The 16,937-nt window shown below is 48.2% G+C and overlaps 2 protein-coding genes across 2 annotated transcripts in view; one reads left to right on the plus strand and one right to left on the minus strand.

The window, feature by feature from the left end:
- BPIFB2 (BPI fold containing family B member 2) overlaps positions 1 to 6,927 on the plus strand; it is a 31,109-nt gene extending 24,182 nt beyond the window's left edge. Inside the window, exons 15-16 of the mRNA XM_054981766.1 lie at positions 2,712 to 2,788; positions 6,442 to 6,927. Of these exons, the coding sequence (XP_054837741.1) occupies positions 2,712 to 2,788; positions 6,442 to 6,483 (119 nt within the window). The 3' untranslated portion in view covers positions 6,484 to 6,927. The remainder of the gene's footprint in view (positions 1 to 2,711; positions 2,789 to 6,441) is intronic.
- A 3,791-nt stretch (positions 6,928 to 10,718) lies between these two features.
- Positions 10,719 to 16,937, minus strand: part of LOC129330448 (BPI fold-containing family B member 4-like) — a 41,528-nt gene continuing 35,309 nt past the window's right edge. The window contains exons 15-16 of the mRNA XM_054980481.1: positions 11,964 to 12,040; positions 10,719 to 10,796 (exon numbers count right to left, since the gene is read on the minus strand). Coding sequence (XP_054836456.1) covers positions 10,773 to 10,796; positions 11,964 to 12,040 — 101 coding nt within the window. The 3' untranslated portion in view covers positions 10,719 to 10,772. The remainder of the gene's footprint in view (positions 10,797 to 11,963; positions 12,041 to 16,937) is intronic.

A 16,937-nucleotide genomic window follows, 5' to 3' on the forward strand; every position in this document is an offset into this window, starting at 1 on the left:
CATGTGAATGTATTCACTTGTGAATGTATTTATGTGTTGCAAATTGATAGGTAACTGCGTGAGTTGGAGGAAAGTTGGAGGAGGACATGTGAGATGAGGTTCACTTGAGCATCCCTAGGTACTTAGTAATGTGTATTTCCACCCACAGAGAGCAAAAATGTTTTTAAAATGCCATAAAATTCACATCAAGTAACTGGTTATTGCTTAATAGGACTTTGTGGTGAGCGAAGATCAACTTTTCTGGTTCACCACCATGCAGTCCTCTTGATTAAAGGAACAGATGGGAAACCAGGTTTCTGTCTTGAGAATTAATTACAGCACTGAAATAATCAGGGCTGGTGCCACCATTGAGGCAGGGGCTGCAGGGGCTGTGGGGCCAGAGGGGGTGCTGGAGGGGGTGCCGGGGGCAGAGGTGCGAGCCATGGAGCTGGTGTGCCTGTCTTGTGCCACTGCCACCGGCCAGCCCTGCACCGCCGCCGTGGCCACACGCCCCCGAACGGGCGCAGCAGCTGCGGGCCAGGGATGGCAGGCGGCCAGGGTGGTGGGTGGAGCGTGGGCAGCCTCCTCGTGCCACCCCAGCCACCCGCCGGCCAATGGCCCAGCCTGTACTGCATGATGACGTCATCACGTGATGATGTCATCATGCAGTCCCCGGGCCATGTGTGTGCTGTGGCTGCAGGCGCTGAGTGGCCGCAGGTGCCAGAAACCCTGGCGCCGGTGGTGGAAATAATAATATGATTCTAATAATAATACCAAACTAAATTTAACATCCTCCCCTGGGGGTTATTCATTAATTTTCACATAACCAATTTTTTCCAGTTACGTTATACAAGGTGATAAGAGCTGAGAATATTTTATCAAGCTCCCCAGCAACCAGCCTCTTCCTTGCCTGCTTGCATCCAGACATTTACTCCACCTTTACCAGGCTAAACCAACTAGCTCCTGGGGATGACATCTGCTCTGGGCCGGCTCAAGGATTTTGGATACCCTAAGTGAGGGTGCCCAAACCATTCCCTCCTCCTCTGTGCTGTGAGGAGGCAAGAAGTTGGTGCCAGACTTCCTAATGCTTAGGTGGTTGGGCAAGGTGGGGCATAGCACAGCGAAGCCATTGCCAAGATGGTGGGGCAATGCATGGAAGCACCCACAGTCATGGTCCCCCACACCATGCCAGGAGACCATCTCCCACCTTCTCACCCCACAATCAAGGGAGGTGCAGTGGAGGCAAGGGGGAAGGGAGCTTCGCCCACCCTGTCCACCCTAGAGTCAAGGAGGGAAGGAAGGAGCAGGCTCCCTGCTGGGAGAAATTGTGGGGCAGGGACAGTGCTCTGGAGCATGCGGGAGTATGCTGTGGGGTTCCCCGTGCCTTTCCCCCCACTGGCTTGATGAGAGGTGGCCGGGGGCGGCAGCTGGGAGCAAGGGACCCCCCCCTACACTGGGGGAATGGGAACCCTACTAGGTGGTCACCCAGGGCTGCCTATTGGATGAGCCTCCCCATACCCATTTGCTTCTTGAAATCAAGAGATCTTCAACAGAATACGAAAAAGGCAGGGAGATTTGGCTTGCTTCCTCTCAGGTTGCTTAGTAGCTAAGCGCAGCATTCATGCTATGCAGACCTGCCTCGTCTTTGAGACTTAGCCAATGACATAGACTTTCTTATTCCAAGGCCTGCATCGTAGGACGACTCTTGGCTTGCATCCTCCCTGCATCTTGTGATGGGCCCTGCCCCCACAGCAGGCATTTTTCTGAATGGCCCCATGGCAGCCGTTTTGTGATGTGTGCACCCTCTCCCCTTTTTCCTAATCCCTAAGGGTCTGCAAGCTCAAGAAAGATTGGGACCCTTCTTCTAGCAAGTTCACCTCCCTGCTCTCTTTTGCAGCCCCAGTTAGCTGCACAAGCAGAGATTTGTTGCTATATTGCCATGTACTTTGGAGGTGCTGAGTCAACAACAATAGGGATATAAAGCCTCAAGGAGGTGAGGGGGCTACAACAGGCAAGGCCCTGCTCCTCCACTTAACCAGACTAACTTCTGTATAGAACGAGACCTTCCCAGAACTCTTAACAAGCATAGCATTTGACTCACTTGACCGTTTGGGATACCCTTTTCCAATCTGCAAAAGAGCTGGGAAGAAATGGAGAAACTCAGGAATGATGAGAAAAGTGGCACAATTTGGGGAGGGGAAGGATGCATGTATGGGAGGGGCTAGGAGATGATACTGAATACAGAGGAGGAGACCTTGTGCTCTGCACCTGTCCTGTGGAGAAGGAGACGATGACTAGAGATGGGCACGAACCAAAATACGAACCAAAATTCATGATGAACCAGGCCGGTTCATAGTTTGTTAACCAGCGGTTTGTCAGATCCCATTTCTGATGAACCGCCACGAACTTTAAGCTGGTTCGTTTGTTTCATTTTTTGGTTAGTCACTGCAGACAGCCTGGTGCCGATCAATCAGTTTCCTAGGCAACAGGGGATGGACTTCCTGCAGACCTTCTGTTGACCTGGAAGTGACCTTTTGCTGGCCTGGAAGTGATGGTTTTCTGACCTGGATGTGACATTTTCACAAACCAAACAAACTGGTTCGCAAACCGGGGGGTCAGTTTCATGAAAGTTCATGGTTTGTGAAATTTGATGAATCATGAACCACATGGTTCATTTTTTTCCAGTTCATGCCCAACTCTAATGATGACTGCATTGGTATTTTCCTTTTCAGCTGTTCTGAGTGTAGGAGTTTCTCTCCCCAAGATTGCCAACATTCAATATGTCGACCCTGCCATCGAGATTCACAAGGTGAGCCTCTCTGCCGCTTCTCCCTTCCTTCAGTCACCCCTCCTCAGCATCCCTGTTAAGAAAGCCTTTTTCAGAACGCCGGAACTATCTCCTTCCCTTCCCTTCCTCCTTCCCTTCCATCAGCCGCCTTTCCTCAACCCCCTCCCCATCATATTTATTTATTTACTTTGGATTTCTATTGCGCCCTCCCCACGAAGGGCTAAAGGTGGATTACAACAATTTAAAAACATATTAGAATTAATTTATACAGTTAGAACCAGGGCTTTTTTTCAGCGGGAACACGGTGGAACGGAGTTCTGGCACCTCTTGAAAATGGTCACATGGCCGGTGGCCCCGCCCCCCCGATCTCCAGACAGAGGGGAGTTTAGATCGTCCTCCGCGCCACTGTGTGGAGGGCAATCTCAACTCCCCTCTGTCTGGAGATCAGGGGGTGGGGCCACCGGCCATGTGACCATTTTCACCGAGGGCAATTTAAACTTTTAAAAACTCCCCCCTTGTTCTAGTTGACCCAAAGTGACGTCATTGTGCAGTCCTGGGAGCATGTGTGCACTTTGCATGCGTGCATGTGGTACCAGGGGCACCACCTCATGCCAGGAGTTGCCCCAGGTCCTAGCAACTGAGTTTCACCACCTCTTTTCCCAGAAAAAAACGCCCTGGTTAAAACCATAAATAGATTTAAAATAAAATTTAAGAGAAAATCACTCATAAAATGTTCACTAGTTACAGTCAGATGGCGGCAATCGATAGGCAGCAAGCCGGTACCTAGCTTCTTGTTGATACTAAGAACTCTGGGCATTGACCACCTTCCTGTTTTGTACAGCACCTAGCATACAGCTGGTGCTCTATACTCGTGTGAAGTGGCAGCAACTGTCGATGTGTGTGTGTTGGGAAAAGGACAGAAGAAGGCAACCGATGAAGAGGTCGGAGCACCTTTTCTATGGGGAGAGACTGAGGCATCTGGGACTTTTCAGTGTAGAAAAAAGATGGCTAAGGGGGGACATGAGAGAGGTTCATAAAATTATACCAGGGTAGAGAGAGGGGACAGACTGAGTTTTTTCTCCCTCTCCCAAAATGCTAGAACTCAAGGGCATCCAATAAAGCTGATGGGCAGGAGATTCAGGATGGAGAAAAGGAAATACTTGTTTATACAATGAGTGATTAAAATGTAGAATTCACTGTCAGCGGATGTGGTGACGGCTACAGGCATTGGTTGCTTTAAAAGGAGATAAGACAGATTCATGGACAAGGGGTCTATCAGGGGCTATTGGTGACTGGAGGGAACCCCCTTATTCAGGGCCAGTAAATCTCTGGATAGCAATACCAGGAGGCAACTTCAGGGGAAGGCCTCAGCCAGCCCAGTTTGGCTGGGGATCCTGATGGCGTTTTGCTATTTTCTGGGCATGGAGTAAGGATTGCTGGGTGTGCATGTGCGTGTGCGGTGGCCGGGGAGGTATTTGTGCATTTCCTGCACTGTGCAGGGGGTTGGACTAGATGACCCTGGAGGTCCCTTCCAACCCTATGATTCCATGATCCTTTTTGTTGGTTCTCCATAGCAACTAGTTAGCTACCATGTGAGACAGGAGGTTGGATTAGGTGGACTGCTGGTCTGATTCAGGAGGCCCTTTCTTATATTCTTATACCTGGCAGCAAGACTTCCTCTGTATTTCTGCATTATTATCTGCCCTGGGGCTGCATGGCTGGGTAGGTTAAATAATGGATACCCAGGGAAAGCCAGGCTTTGCCTCGGAAGTCCAGTTCCTTCCAGCTGAGCAGCTTGGAGGACTCTGACAGTAAATGTTGTTTATTTGTTTTTTACTTAATAGCATTTATAAAGGGGGAGGAACTGGCAGAGGCAGGGACATGCCACCAGTCCCTGCTCTCTTCTCCTGCTTCCCCATCTCTCCAGACTTTCTCCCCTTCAATATATGAAATACAATATATGGTGTAGTTTGTGAACCCGATCTTGTCAGATCTCAGAAGCTAAGCAGGGTCAGCCTTGGTTATTAATTGGATGGGAGACCTCCAACGAAGACCAGGGCTGCAGAGGCAGGCAATGGCGAACCACCTCTGTTAGTCTCTTGCCATGGAAACCCCACCAGGGGTCGCCACCATACGTCAGCTATGACTTAGGGGCTCCACTTTACCTTTATATATGATGTCGTTTGTACAAGGCAGGTGTGGTTAGCTGCTCTTAGTACTCCATCTGCCACATTCTTAACCAGCTGAATTTTTCAGACGGTCTTCAAAGGCAGCACCAGGTAGAGTGTGTTATAGTAGTTCAACCTGAATATTAGCAAGGTGTGTGTGGTAACCTTCCCCAGAAGCAACCCCAACTGGCAAAATCTCTCCTAGCCACCTCCTTCATCAAGGCTCAGCAAGGAGTCGAGGAGCACGCCCGAACTGTGAGCTTGCCTTTTCAAGGAGAGTACAGCCCCAGCTGGTATGGGGTGAATACTGGGTTCTGAATCTGTGGTTTCCCCAGTCCAGAGTCCTGTTATTCACTGTTATTCTGCTCACTGCCTCCACACACTGATGAGGCCCATCTGCCACCACCACTGGAATTAGATGGGAACGAGAGCTAGACTTTACTGTTATCTGCAAATTGATGGTAACCCCCAGCCTGATTCTGGCAGTCGGTGTAGGGTATCTGTAGCTTCCTTTTGCTGACTCATTATAAAACCGATATTCATATAGCAGGGATTGTTCTAGCTATAGCCACCCTTCCCATTCTCAGGCTAAGAAGGATTTTTTCCCAGCACCTTCTGGCCTTTAACTGGAAATTTCTTGGAATGGAACCTGGTACCTCCCACATCCAGAACAAATACTTTGTTCACCGAATCAGGCCCTCTCCTCCAATCAGTTATTTGCACCCATAAACACCCCGCTCTAATGCTTGTAGCATGCTGTTCAGAACTTGTTTGCAGATTCTGTTTCAGGCCATCTTCCCAGAAGAACTTCCTCCCAGATTCTGTTTCATGCAACTTACGCAACCCCTGCTGGGTTTTTTGAAGCAAGAGGCCTTCAGAGATGCTTTGCCTCTGCACAGAGTCTCTGATCTTTCTTGGAGGTCTCCCACCCAAGTACTAGCCACGGCTGACCCTGCTCAGCTTCCAAGGTCTAACAAGGTTAGGCTAGCCTGGGCTGTCCAGGTCAGGGCCATCTTCCCTAGCATGGCCCTTATCAGGCTCCAGCGTGGTCCCTCATGGACACTTGAGGACTACCAACTGACCCCAACCCCCAGCTTGTCTGCTTTTGTGCCTTCAACACCAGCCAATATTCAAGAAATCTTTCCAGGGCATGAAGGCAAATGCTGTCTGGGAAGTTAAAAGCACAGGAGCCACAAGTTGGTGAAAAAGCTGGCAACCCTAGAAAGTCACTAAGGCTGTGAGCCTTAGTGGGTCACTTATTTCAGGGGTCCACCAAACCCTGATGTTGGCCCTTTCTCTGGGGCTCCCTTTTTGGCTTCAAAAGTGGGCCACAATGGTCTCCGGGCTGCTGTCCTGGTATGAAATCCCTTGCTCAAAGGGCCCGGCACCAAACCCACGAGGTCCAGAACTGCCGCTGCACAGCGTATTTTGAACACACTCCCCCCACCCCAAACTCTTGAGGCAGCAACAAGCACTAATTCCTGTCATTTCTCTTTGCCTTCCCAGGGTTATGCTCAAGTCAACTGTGACCTTGACTATCTGGCCTGAGCGGAGGTGGAGGTCTGAGAGTGTCTTTCCACAACACAGTTTCTGCTCTATCCCTTTGCAACTTCTATCGCGTGAAGAAAGAAGGAGAATCAACATTTCTTTGCTGCAAGAAACATGGGAAGCCTAAGGGGGTGGGCTGCAGGTGAGGGATGGAGGCGGGGGGGGAAGCCGCACCGCATTCGCTCATAAGATTGCAATGGAACTTACTTCTGAATCAATGGATGTGGAAGGGTGTTGCTTTCACCATTGACTTCGTCTGATCCTTGAACGTATGGGCAGCAGTCCGGCTGGAATTTAAGTCCCGCTGATTTCCACGGCAGAGAGTTCAGTGCATGTTCACATTCCCATAGAAACCAGTGAGATGTACCAGTTCTTAACTTTAACATGAAGCCTCTCCTGACGTATATGTTGCCATTTCTCTTTATTAAAACATTCTCGCTCCTGTACACGTTGGCCTGTTTTCATGACAAAATGTCATATCGTCGTCCTGATTTCAGGCCCTCTGCAGCTTGGAAGATGATGTGTCCGAGGCTGTCTGGCAAATTGGCAGAGGTTGGTGGGAGCAGCCCTTGAATGTTGAGTGGCTGCCCCCAACCCAAGCACTGTTCTCCAGTGTCCGAGCTGCAAGCAGAGCTTGCTCACTCCAAAAGCCCGTTTTCCTATCATATTTCTCCTTTAGAAAGTACCCGTGAGTTTAGTGGAGCCAGGTGGCCACTTAAAGATGAACAAAAGCTTATTCCAGCAGAAGGCTTTGTGGATCAAGAACACTTTATCAGTTGCTCCAGTCCATGGAAGCCTACACTTGAATAAAAACATCTTAGGTTTCTTCCGCACGGTGAACTTTACACCAGGCTTTCTGTGTATTCAGCCCGTAAGGATCAGATCCACTTTATTTGTTGATTCAGGCAAATTTGATTCTTTAATTCTACAGTTTGAGGGAGTCGAACTGAAGTGGTGTCTGTTTTTTGGCTGTTTTCACACTACTTACTTGCTCCCGGAACACTGCGAAACACCGCACAAAAAAAGCGGAAGATAGCGTCTTCTCGCGAGAGTTTTGCGTGACATCGCACCAAACTCTTGCGAGAAGACGGTATCTTCCGTGTTTTTTGCACGATATTTCGCAACGTTCTGGGAGCAGGTAAGTAGTGTGAAAACAGCCCTTATTTCTGTGCTAGAAAAAAAAGGCCCTGTTTCTGCTGCTGCAGGCTTTGAGGACACGTCAGTTTCATATCAGTTACAGTTTAATGCCCCCTGGAGTTAGAAGTTGGGTGTGCAGTTCTTTGTAAAAAACATGACACAAATGTTGTATTGATATTTTATCAATGCAAGCCACCAACCACTGAATGTATGTCCTCTTGCGGTAGCAAAGCAAACCAGAGCAATTGTTTTCAAGGGGTTATGGGAAGTATTACTCTTGAGACAGTTGAAATCTTTATTTTGAAAAGAAGTACAAAGAGCCCAGGAATATCACCACAGGCCACCACTCAAAGATACAAGGCACCAGAATTGTTCAGTGACGGGGGAGGACAAACACTATCATGGCACAGTCCCTCTCAAATGAGGTTGTGCCCTTTTTCCTTATGAAACTAACCCATTCCCTCTCGCCAAGGACTGTTTTTTGCAAGCAGTAGAACAAAGGTGTAAAGCTTTAGTTGAATTATATCATTTCAGGCTCTAGTTGATGCTGGGTTGCATGCCCAAATACATCCCCCTCGTGGCGCAAGGGATTGGAACGTCTTCTGTATTGCACTGAAAAGTTCGGGGCTTTTCCATTTGGAAAAAAAGAGGACTAATGGGGGGAGGGGCATGCCACGGATTAATGACTTATACATAGGATTGCAAAAGAAAACCTTTTCTCCCTCTCCCATAAAACTAGAACTTGGGCGCACCCCAAGAAAATGATGGGCAATAGAATCAGAAGAAGTATGTAACATGATTAAATTGTGAAAGTCACTGCCATGTGATGTCGTGATGGCCTTTAACTTAGGACCCAAGTGCATTTGATATTGGAAGTCCTGTGTCAGAAGAAGCGCCTCTTATCAGGAATATGGGACTCAAATTTGGATCGGGAGCACAGCACAGATCTAATCTCCATCTTGTGCCATTGCCCTGATCTAAAATGCCCTGGGGGTTATTTGCATGGGGCCATTACAGATTTGGAAAACAGCACCGGGGGGGCAGTCCTGAGACTGAGCTCTCATTGCATCATCTGGTGATGTCCTTAAATAGCTTCTAAAGGGGACTAGACACATTTATGGAAAGGAGTGCCATCAATAGTTACATGGAACTTTGGCCTCTGTCCCCTGTGCTAGGAGTAGACATGGGCATGAGCAGGAAAAACAAACAAACATGGTGTTCGTTGTTCATTGCCATCCATGAACAGCGAACAACGAACACTGATGAACATGACCTGTTCACGAACATGTTCGTTGTTTGTGGGGGCCAGCAGGCCCTCCTCCAGCCATCAAGATCCCTACCACACCACTCCCAGAAACCCAACCTGAGCAGACAGCAGGAAAGGTACCAGTAATAAAAAGTAGCTTGGCCCAGAGCCTGGCAGCAGCCCTGGAACTTGAAGAGGTAGATCCCTATCCCATCACACACAGAGAAAATTCAAGCTCCAATGCACTCTCCCTGTCTCTCTCTCAAAATGCCAACAGCAACTGTCTCTCCCTCGCTGTCTGCAAAACCAGAGCTGGGAGCCCCCCCTCCCCCCTGCTCTTTGCTTCCTTGTAACAAATTTGGAGCTCCACACTTGAAAGGAAGACCTGCCTATCAAGCTAAATGGGGCTTAGATTGGGGTTTCCAGGGCAACAGCAGGAGTTCAGACAGAGTTCAGGCAATCCCTGCCTAAGTTGCCAACGGAATTGATTGCAGGTGCCAGACTGTCTGGCTTGACGAACAGCAACAAACGAGGCTTGCAACGACCACCTGTTGGTTTAGAATGGGGCCTCATGAACAGCTTGTTTGCGAAGAGCTGATTGGGCTGTTCGTGGCTTTTTTTAGTTCGTATTGCTGTTCATGCCCATCTCTAGCTATGAGCCTTCTAGTAATATCTGGTTGATAGCAGAGGGGAAAAGATGTTGAACTAGAGGGGTCATTTGTTCGATTCAACAGGAATCTTTTTATGTGCTTAACCTCGCCGAAGAGAGAAAACTGGCATGTGAGAGAGAAGGCTGAGATGAATTCCTCTCCCAATATGATAGTTTTCTATGAATGGATTCTACGAAGCACAAGAGGAATGGCGCTTAGGGGGCCAGAGATCTTTCTGCCTCCTTTTCCTCTTCATAATTGTCTCAGGAAAGCAGATGCCAGAAGTTGCATGACACATCTGGAGAAAAAGCCATGCATTCCAGGAGGGGGGGTGCATTAAGAGGGGGAAGAGATGAAATTGCCATTGGCTTCCTCCATCTTCTGTTGGTGCAACACAAGGTAATAATAATAAATAATAACATTCGATTTATATACCACCCTTCAGGACAACTTAATGCCCACTCAGAGCGGTTTACAAAGTATGTTATCATTATCCTCACAACAAAACACCCTGTGAGGTGGGTGGGGCTGAGAGAGCTCTGAGAAAGCTGTGATTGACCCCAGGTCACCCAGCTGGCTTCAAGTGGAGGAGTGAGGAATCAAACCCGGCTCTCCAGATTAGAGTCCCGTGCTCTTAACCACTACACCAAACTGGCTCAAATGGGTAGGGGCAATTCTGGCAGAGCCTTCTCGCCCTCACTTGCAATCCCCCAGGTATATGGCTTTTTGTTCACATGGGTGCCCCGACCTTCAGCACCCACCTTTTGGAAGTCACAGGGGGTTCTCAGGGAAGGGGGGAAGCATCTAAGGTCTGGCTGGGCGCATGCCTGCCTGCCACTTCTGCTTTATAGGATCCTGCTTGACATCTGGAGGGAGGGTTCCCCTTAAACCTACAGAAAAGCTTTCATGCATGGAATCTTTCCACTGGTAGGGAAACAGTCCTGCAAACAGGATTCTGCTCATAGCAAATGCTGCTCTTGAAGTCAGATAACGTTTTTATTTTTTGGAGGCATCTCCTGTCGATGCGAGAACGGCTGACAGGCTTGGCAAATCCAGAGAACTTTCCTATCTGCTATTTGGGAATGCAGTGCTACCCAGGACATGCACAAAGTATGCCGGACTTGCCCCCAGAGCTGAGACAAAGTGGGAAAGCAGAACAACGTTAAGGTAGAGGCAGACTCTTCTTTCTTGCAAGGGCTCTCCGCTCAGCTTCCTGGTCCCGACCGAGTGTATTTGGTGGCCAGACCCTCTTCCCCTCATACGCACAGCACAAGGCGTCCCTGTGGAAAGGTTGCACGGGAAAAGGTTAGTCCCTCGGCTTCCATAAAAAGCAAGGAGAGCTCTCCGTGACACGGGGCATGGCACTCCTGGGAGGTCCCTGGGCACTGGAGGAGGATTTGAGAAGTGAATTCAGGGGAAGTGCTACAAGCAGGGGTCACTTAGCAGAAAAAGAGCAGCAGGAACGCATTAGCATAACTCATTAGCATATGCCACACCCCTTCCCATCACCGGAAGTGTGTCATTGGCGTAACTGATTTGCATATGCCACACCCCCTGACCTCACCTATTCTGGCTGTTTTGAACCCAATCCTAGCCATTCAGGGCCCAAAATGGCAAAAGGGGGCTGAAAATGGCTGAAAAGTGGCACCAAATGGTCAGAATTGGGCTGCTGCTGAGCAGGAGAGTGATCCATCACCCATAAAAGGCCCAGTCCTGGCCATTTTGGGACCAATCCTGGCCATTTTGGGCACAATCCAGGCCAAAACAGGCCCCAAATGGCCCAAAACCAGGTGGGCGGGGCCACCCGACATGTGACCTCTTTGGAGAACTACCAGAACTGCGTTCCTGCACATTCCCCCTCAAAATGAGTCCTGGCTACAAGACACATTTCCAAGTCCAAGACAAACCTTCTGGATACAAAACATATTTAATCCTTAAATACAGTGGCCTGCTGCTGAGTCAGCAGCACCTTGGTCTTGCAAGCTCAAGTGCGGTTGCCAGCCTCCAGGTGGTGGCTGGAGATCTCCTGGAATTATTGCTGATCTCCAGGTGACAGAGATCAGTTCCCCTGGAGCAAATGGCTGCTTTGGAGGGTGGATTCGATGGCATTATACCTTGCTCAGGTCCCTCCCCATACCCCACCCTCTCCAGGCTCCACCTGCAAAATCTCCAGGAACTTTTCAACCTGGAGTTGGCAACTCTTCTTGTGTCTCCTCAGATTGGATGTAGCTCTCCAGGGTCTCGGGCAGAGGTCTTTTACATCACCTCTTCCCTGATCCTTTTTAACTGATGATGCCGGGGATCGAACCTGGGGCCTTCTGCACTCCCAGGCAACTTGAGGCTGCTCAAGGCTCCAGTCAAGCCCTGCTAATGGAGGCAGCAGAAAGCAAGGAGGGAAGTGCCTGGATGGAAAAATGCCTGCTGCAAGCTTTCCTCGGCAACCTTACCTGTGAAATCAGAAACTTTGGGTAAGCCACATTAATGTCCAGCAGAGAAGGCAACGGGATCCCAGCATTCAGGCAATCTGAAATGAGCAGAGAGAGAGAGGGGGGGACCCGTTCAGGTATCTCTCTCATGGAAGAACTCAAATCCAGGCTTAAGCCTGCATTTGCCCACGATAGTGCCAGGCAAACAGAGGGGCGGAAACGTATGATCAGACGTGAACGGCTGCATCGAACCCCAAGTCCACTTATTACAGCGGCGGCCAGCCAGCTGCTTGGGGGCTTCTCAGCAACAACTGCCCTCCCCTCTGATCCTCCCCCCTGCCCTCTCCACTGTCGGGGGTGTGGGGCATGTCAGAGCAGCAGCAGGCCCAGAAGGACGGGCAGGAAAGAGGCAGCGAGGGGAACCTGAAGAGAGCCCAAAGACAGCCTTCGGCCACTGTTAGCCGCCTGTCCGCTTTGGGCTCCGCGCTCGGTGGGCTCCCCTCACTGACTCTTTCCCTCCTTTCCTTCTGGCCCTGCTGCTTCGATATGCCCCCCTCCCTGCCCCCGAGCTCCCGGAGGAAACCCTGAGCACAGTGGATTTTGGGATTTTTGCAAGACTCTTGCAAAAATCTGCTCTGCTCGGGTTTTCCTCCGGGAGCTCAGGGGTGGGCCCAACTACACGTCCCAGTTGAACTTGTGAAAACCTGACATGTGTCAGGTGTCTCGTGTAGTTTAACTCTCCGCTGGCTGGCTGGCTGTCCAGCTGCCGTAGCAAACCTGGTCCAGCAGAAGTGGCTGCAGGAAAAGTAAACAGGCTTGGGAGTGAGGGGTGAGAGGAGGAGGGTAGGGTACATTGTGGGGGGGGGGGCTTGGCTATTTCAAAGTGATCAGAAAATTCAGAAGAAGAGCTTTATGGTGTCTTTTATAAATAGCTGGCCCTGTAGTTGCTATTTGAGCAAAGAATGTATACGGGCTGGCATACCTCCCTATGTGCGTGTCGACCCACGCACCTCTGCATAAGGCAGCTTCTAATATTCAAATGCTTCCAGTGGTATTGACTCACTGCACAACGGCAGCGCACTGGTATGTCAATCCCTGCGTATGTCTGGAGAGCCCCCATGTTTTAGCAGGTAGAGTATCGGACTGGGAACAGGGAGTCCTCCTTGCTTCCAAACCTCACTCTGCCATAGAAGGTTGCTTGGTGATCTTGGGCCAGTCACACTATCTCAGCCTGTTCTACCTCACAGGGTTGTTGTAAGGATATGCTAGAGGAGGAAAGAGCCATGTACACTATCCCGAGCCCCTTGGAGGAAGGACGGGATCACAATATACTAGGTGCCTTGCAAGCATCTCCAGCAGCTGGCCAGTCTCCCCTGCCAATAGCCCCCCTCCCATATGCCTGCTGGCCATTCATGAGGCAGCAGCCAATGAGAGGAGATCTTGCCCACAGCCTGCAGCTCAGGGCCAATCATTGTTCTTTATTGCACATGTGCACCTAAACATTTCATGTGTGGATGCAATGACAAGTATCTGCACACAGGATCTCATCAGATCTCAGAAGCTAAGCAGGGTCGGCCTTGGTTAGTCATTGGATGGGAGACCTACAACAAAGACCAGGGTTGCAAAAGCAGGCAATAGAAAACCACCTCTGTTGGTCCCTTGCCATGAAAAACCCACCAGGGGTCGCCATAAGTCAGCTATGACTTGAGCACTCTCCGCCATCTTACAACAAAAGAATTAGCGGTGGCTTTAAGTGGCATGTCCCTATATGACTAAGCCCAGGTTTGTTATTGTGAATTGTGTGTTCTAGATACAAGGGAAGAAAATGGATTTTAAAAAAGGGAATCTTCATGATGTTAGAATTAGACATCCCTGTGTCAGCTGGCATCTGGCCAGCCACTTGTATGGGATCATTCCAATGACAGAAGGGCACACGCTTTGACTGGCTTCTTCCCACTTCCTGGGATGTCCCCCATGCCTTGCTTGTAGGTCTTTTGGAGGGATATAGTTGGCCACCGTGTGCAACAGGACATTGGTGTGGGACTTCCGGTTTGGGATTCATGGAGGTCTAACGCAGCTCCACTTGCGGAGCTGACCGGACTGCCGTTTTAACCGGCCGGTGGGGTGAAAATAGCCCGCGGCCGACTGCTCTCAGGCGGGGAGCAGGCAAAGAACGCTCAAGACCCTAGGGTGAGCTAGATCTCGGACGAGGGGGGGCTCTACACAACGGGTCCCCTCCCGATCCTTGAGGTCCCACCTTGCGACGGGTCGGCTATAATCTCTGCGGCAGTTTTGGGGCCAATTCGGCTGGCATAAGACCTACATACCCAAGCTTCGATTGGGGGAAGAAGTTGAGAGGAGAATTCAAAATCGAAACAGCGATTACAACCCGAGAAAAGTGAAGAGAAGGTAAAGATCATTATCTTCTGATACGGGACAGATTGATAAAAACAGAGAAGGAAAAAAGTAGATTTTTAAACTGCAACAGACTAGTGAAAAGGAGGGGAAGACTCGGCAGGAATTGTATTTGAAAAGAGACTAAGCTTAAAGAAGTTATTAAAGAAATCGGACTATTGTTTTGAATACCTGTGGCTTTGGAGCTGTGAGAAAAAGACACCATCGCGAGATCTGCTGTGGGAAGACGGGAGACAGGAAGTGCGTAATAACAATAGAGTGGCTGGAGAGAAGCGGCCCTTGCTGGAGGGCAGGAAGCAGGGAATCGCCATTTTTGAAAGGGGAAGGGTCGCGGCTTCAGCGGAAGAGGAAGTAGGCCATCTTGGATTACAAAATCATAGAGAAACCATAGAGAAAAGACGCCCGACATTTTGGACTCTTTAAAATTTAATTTTTAAAAGAAGATTGGGACATTTAAAACAGAAATACGTTAAATTTTACGCCACGGAGTTAAGGAAGAGAGCGGATTCGTGGGAGCGAGCTAAAGCAAGCCCCACGATGTCAAAAAAAGAGTGGCAATCGGCAATAGAAAACCTGGACAAAAATTTGGATAAAAAACTTTTAGATATGATTAAAGAACTTAAGGACACGAAATTGGAGCTGATAAAAGAGGTTAAAGAGGTTACACAGACAGTAAAATCGGAGCTGTCAGAAGTGAAAAAAGGCATGGAAACAATACGAAGTGAATTACAAGGAACGCAGCAGAGAGTTAAAACAGTAGAAGACGCGATGGAGAATTTAATAGATACGCAACAAACAGAGATGAGATTGGTGAAGGGGAGAATGTCAGTTGCAGAAACTAAACATATGGAGAAGCAGCTACGTTTTCGCGGCTTGCCAGAAGTGGAAGGGAAGTCAGTGCAAGAACAGATGACTGAGGTGTTGGCTGAATACCTGGGGAAGGAGGAGGAGGAAGTTGTGGCTATCCTAGACGTGGCATACCGTGTGAATTCGAGAATTGCAACCCAGAGGAAATTACCAAGAGATGTGATTGTGCAGTTTACAACACGAAATATGAAAGAGAGGATTGTGACAAAACAGTTTCAAGATCCATTGGAGATTGATGGCAAGACGAATATTATAATGAAGGAACTGCCCAGATCGGTGTTATTGGACCGGAAAAAATATAAAGTGCTAATCCAGATTTTGAAGGACATGAAAATCAGGTACAGATGGGAGTTACCGGAAGGAGTGTCCTTTGAGTTTGGAGGGGCAAAAAAACGCATCAGATCTGAGCGAGAGATGGAGCGATTTTTTAAGGACAATGAAAAAGACTTACCATCAAGACTATGAATATGGAGTGTAAAGTATTATCTTGGAATGTAAATGGACTAAACTCACCGAATAAGAGGAAAAATATTTTTCACTGGCTACTAAAACAAAAATGTGATATTGTTTGTTTGCAAGAGACCCATATTAGAAAACAGGATGTAAAATATTTAAAATCTGGAAAATTGGGCAAAGAATTTGCAGCGGCCTCCAACAAGAAAAAAAGAGGAGTGGTGTTGTACATAAAAGAGGAGCTACAGCCAAAACTTGTTATAAGAGATGTGGAAGCTAGATTTGTAGCAGTGGAATGCATTTGGAATTTAAAGAGAGTGTTGGTAGTCGGACTTTACGCACCTAACGGTGCAAAAGAAAGCTTCTTTGAGGATTTAAGGAAGCATTTAGACGATCTTGTATATGACCAGATAATTCTTGCTGGAGACTTCAATGGAGTGACAGACTTGGAACTAGACAAAAAGACTACAACGGCACAAAAGAAAAGAGGACTATTGCCAAAGTTTTTTTTTGAGTTGATTCAACAAGAGACTCTCGAAGATGTATGGAGGAGAGAATATCCTAAAAGTAGACAGTTTACTTTCTATTCTGCAAGGCATTCTACATTATCAAGAATTGATATGATCTGGGCCTCAAAAGACTTAGCGTTATGGACTAAGGAGGTAGAAATAATGCCGATGGTAGGCTCAGATCACAACCCAATTATGTGGAAATTTGGAAAAAGGAGAAAAAGGAAAGCATGGAGAATAAATGAGGACCTGTTACAGGAAAGAGAGAATATGGAAATATTGAGAAGAGAGACAAAGTTTTTTATACAATACAACGTGAATAAAGAAGTACCAACCAATAAAGTTTGGGATGCTTACAAGGCGGTTGTAAGGGGCATACTAATGGACTTAAATGGTAGAGCAAGAAAGAAGAAAGAGGAGAAAAGACAAGAGATTGAGGAGAAAATAAAAGCCAAAGAAATACAGCTAAAAAAGAGACCAGGGAAAAAGAAGGTATACCAGGAAATTAAAATACTTCAAGAACAGCTAACAGCAATGAGCAATAAAGAATTGGAGTGGAATCTTAAAAGACTGAATCAAAAAGCGTTTGAGGGTGCTAATAAACCTGGAAAGTACCTGGCATGGCAATTGAAGAAGAAAAGGGAAAAGAAAATAATAAATAAAATTTGTGAAGACAACAAAACGTATTTGGAGCAGACTACCATTAGTAGAGCCTTTTATAAATTCTACGCTAAGTTGTATAATAAAAAAG

Source organism: Eublepharis macularius, chromosome 5, assembly GCF_028583425.1.
Source record: "Eublepharis macularius isolate TG4126 chromosome 5, MPM_Emac_v1.0, whole genome shotgun sequence".
Lineage (NCBI taxonomy): Eukaryota > Metazoa > Chordata > Lepidosauria > Squamata > Eublepharidae > Eublepharis > Eublepharis macularius.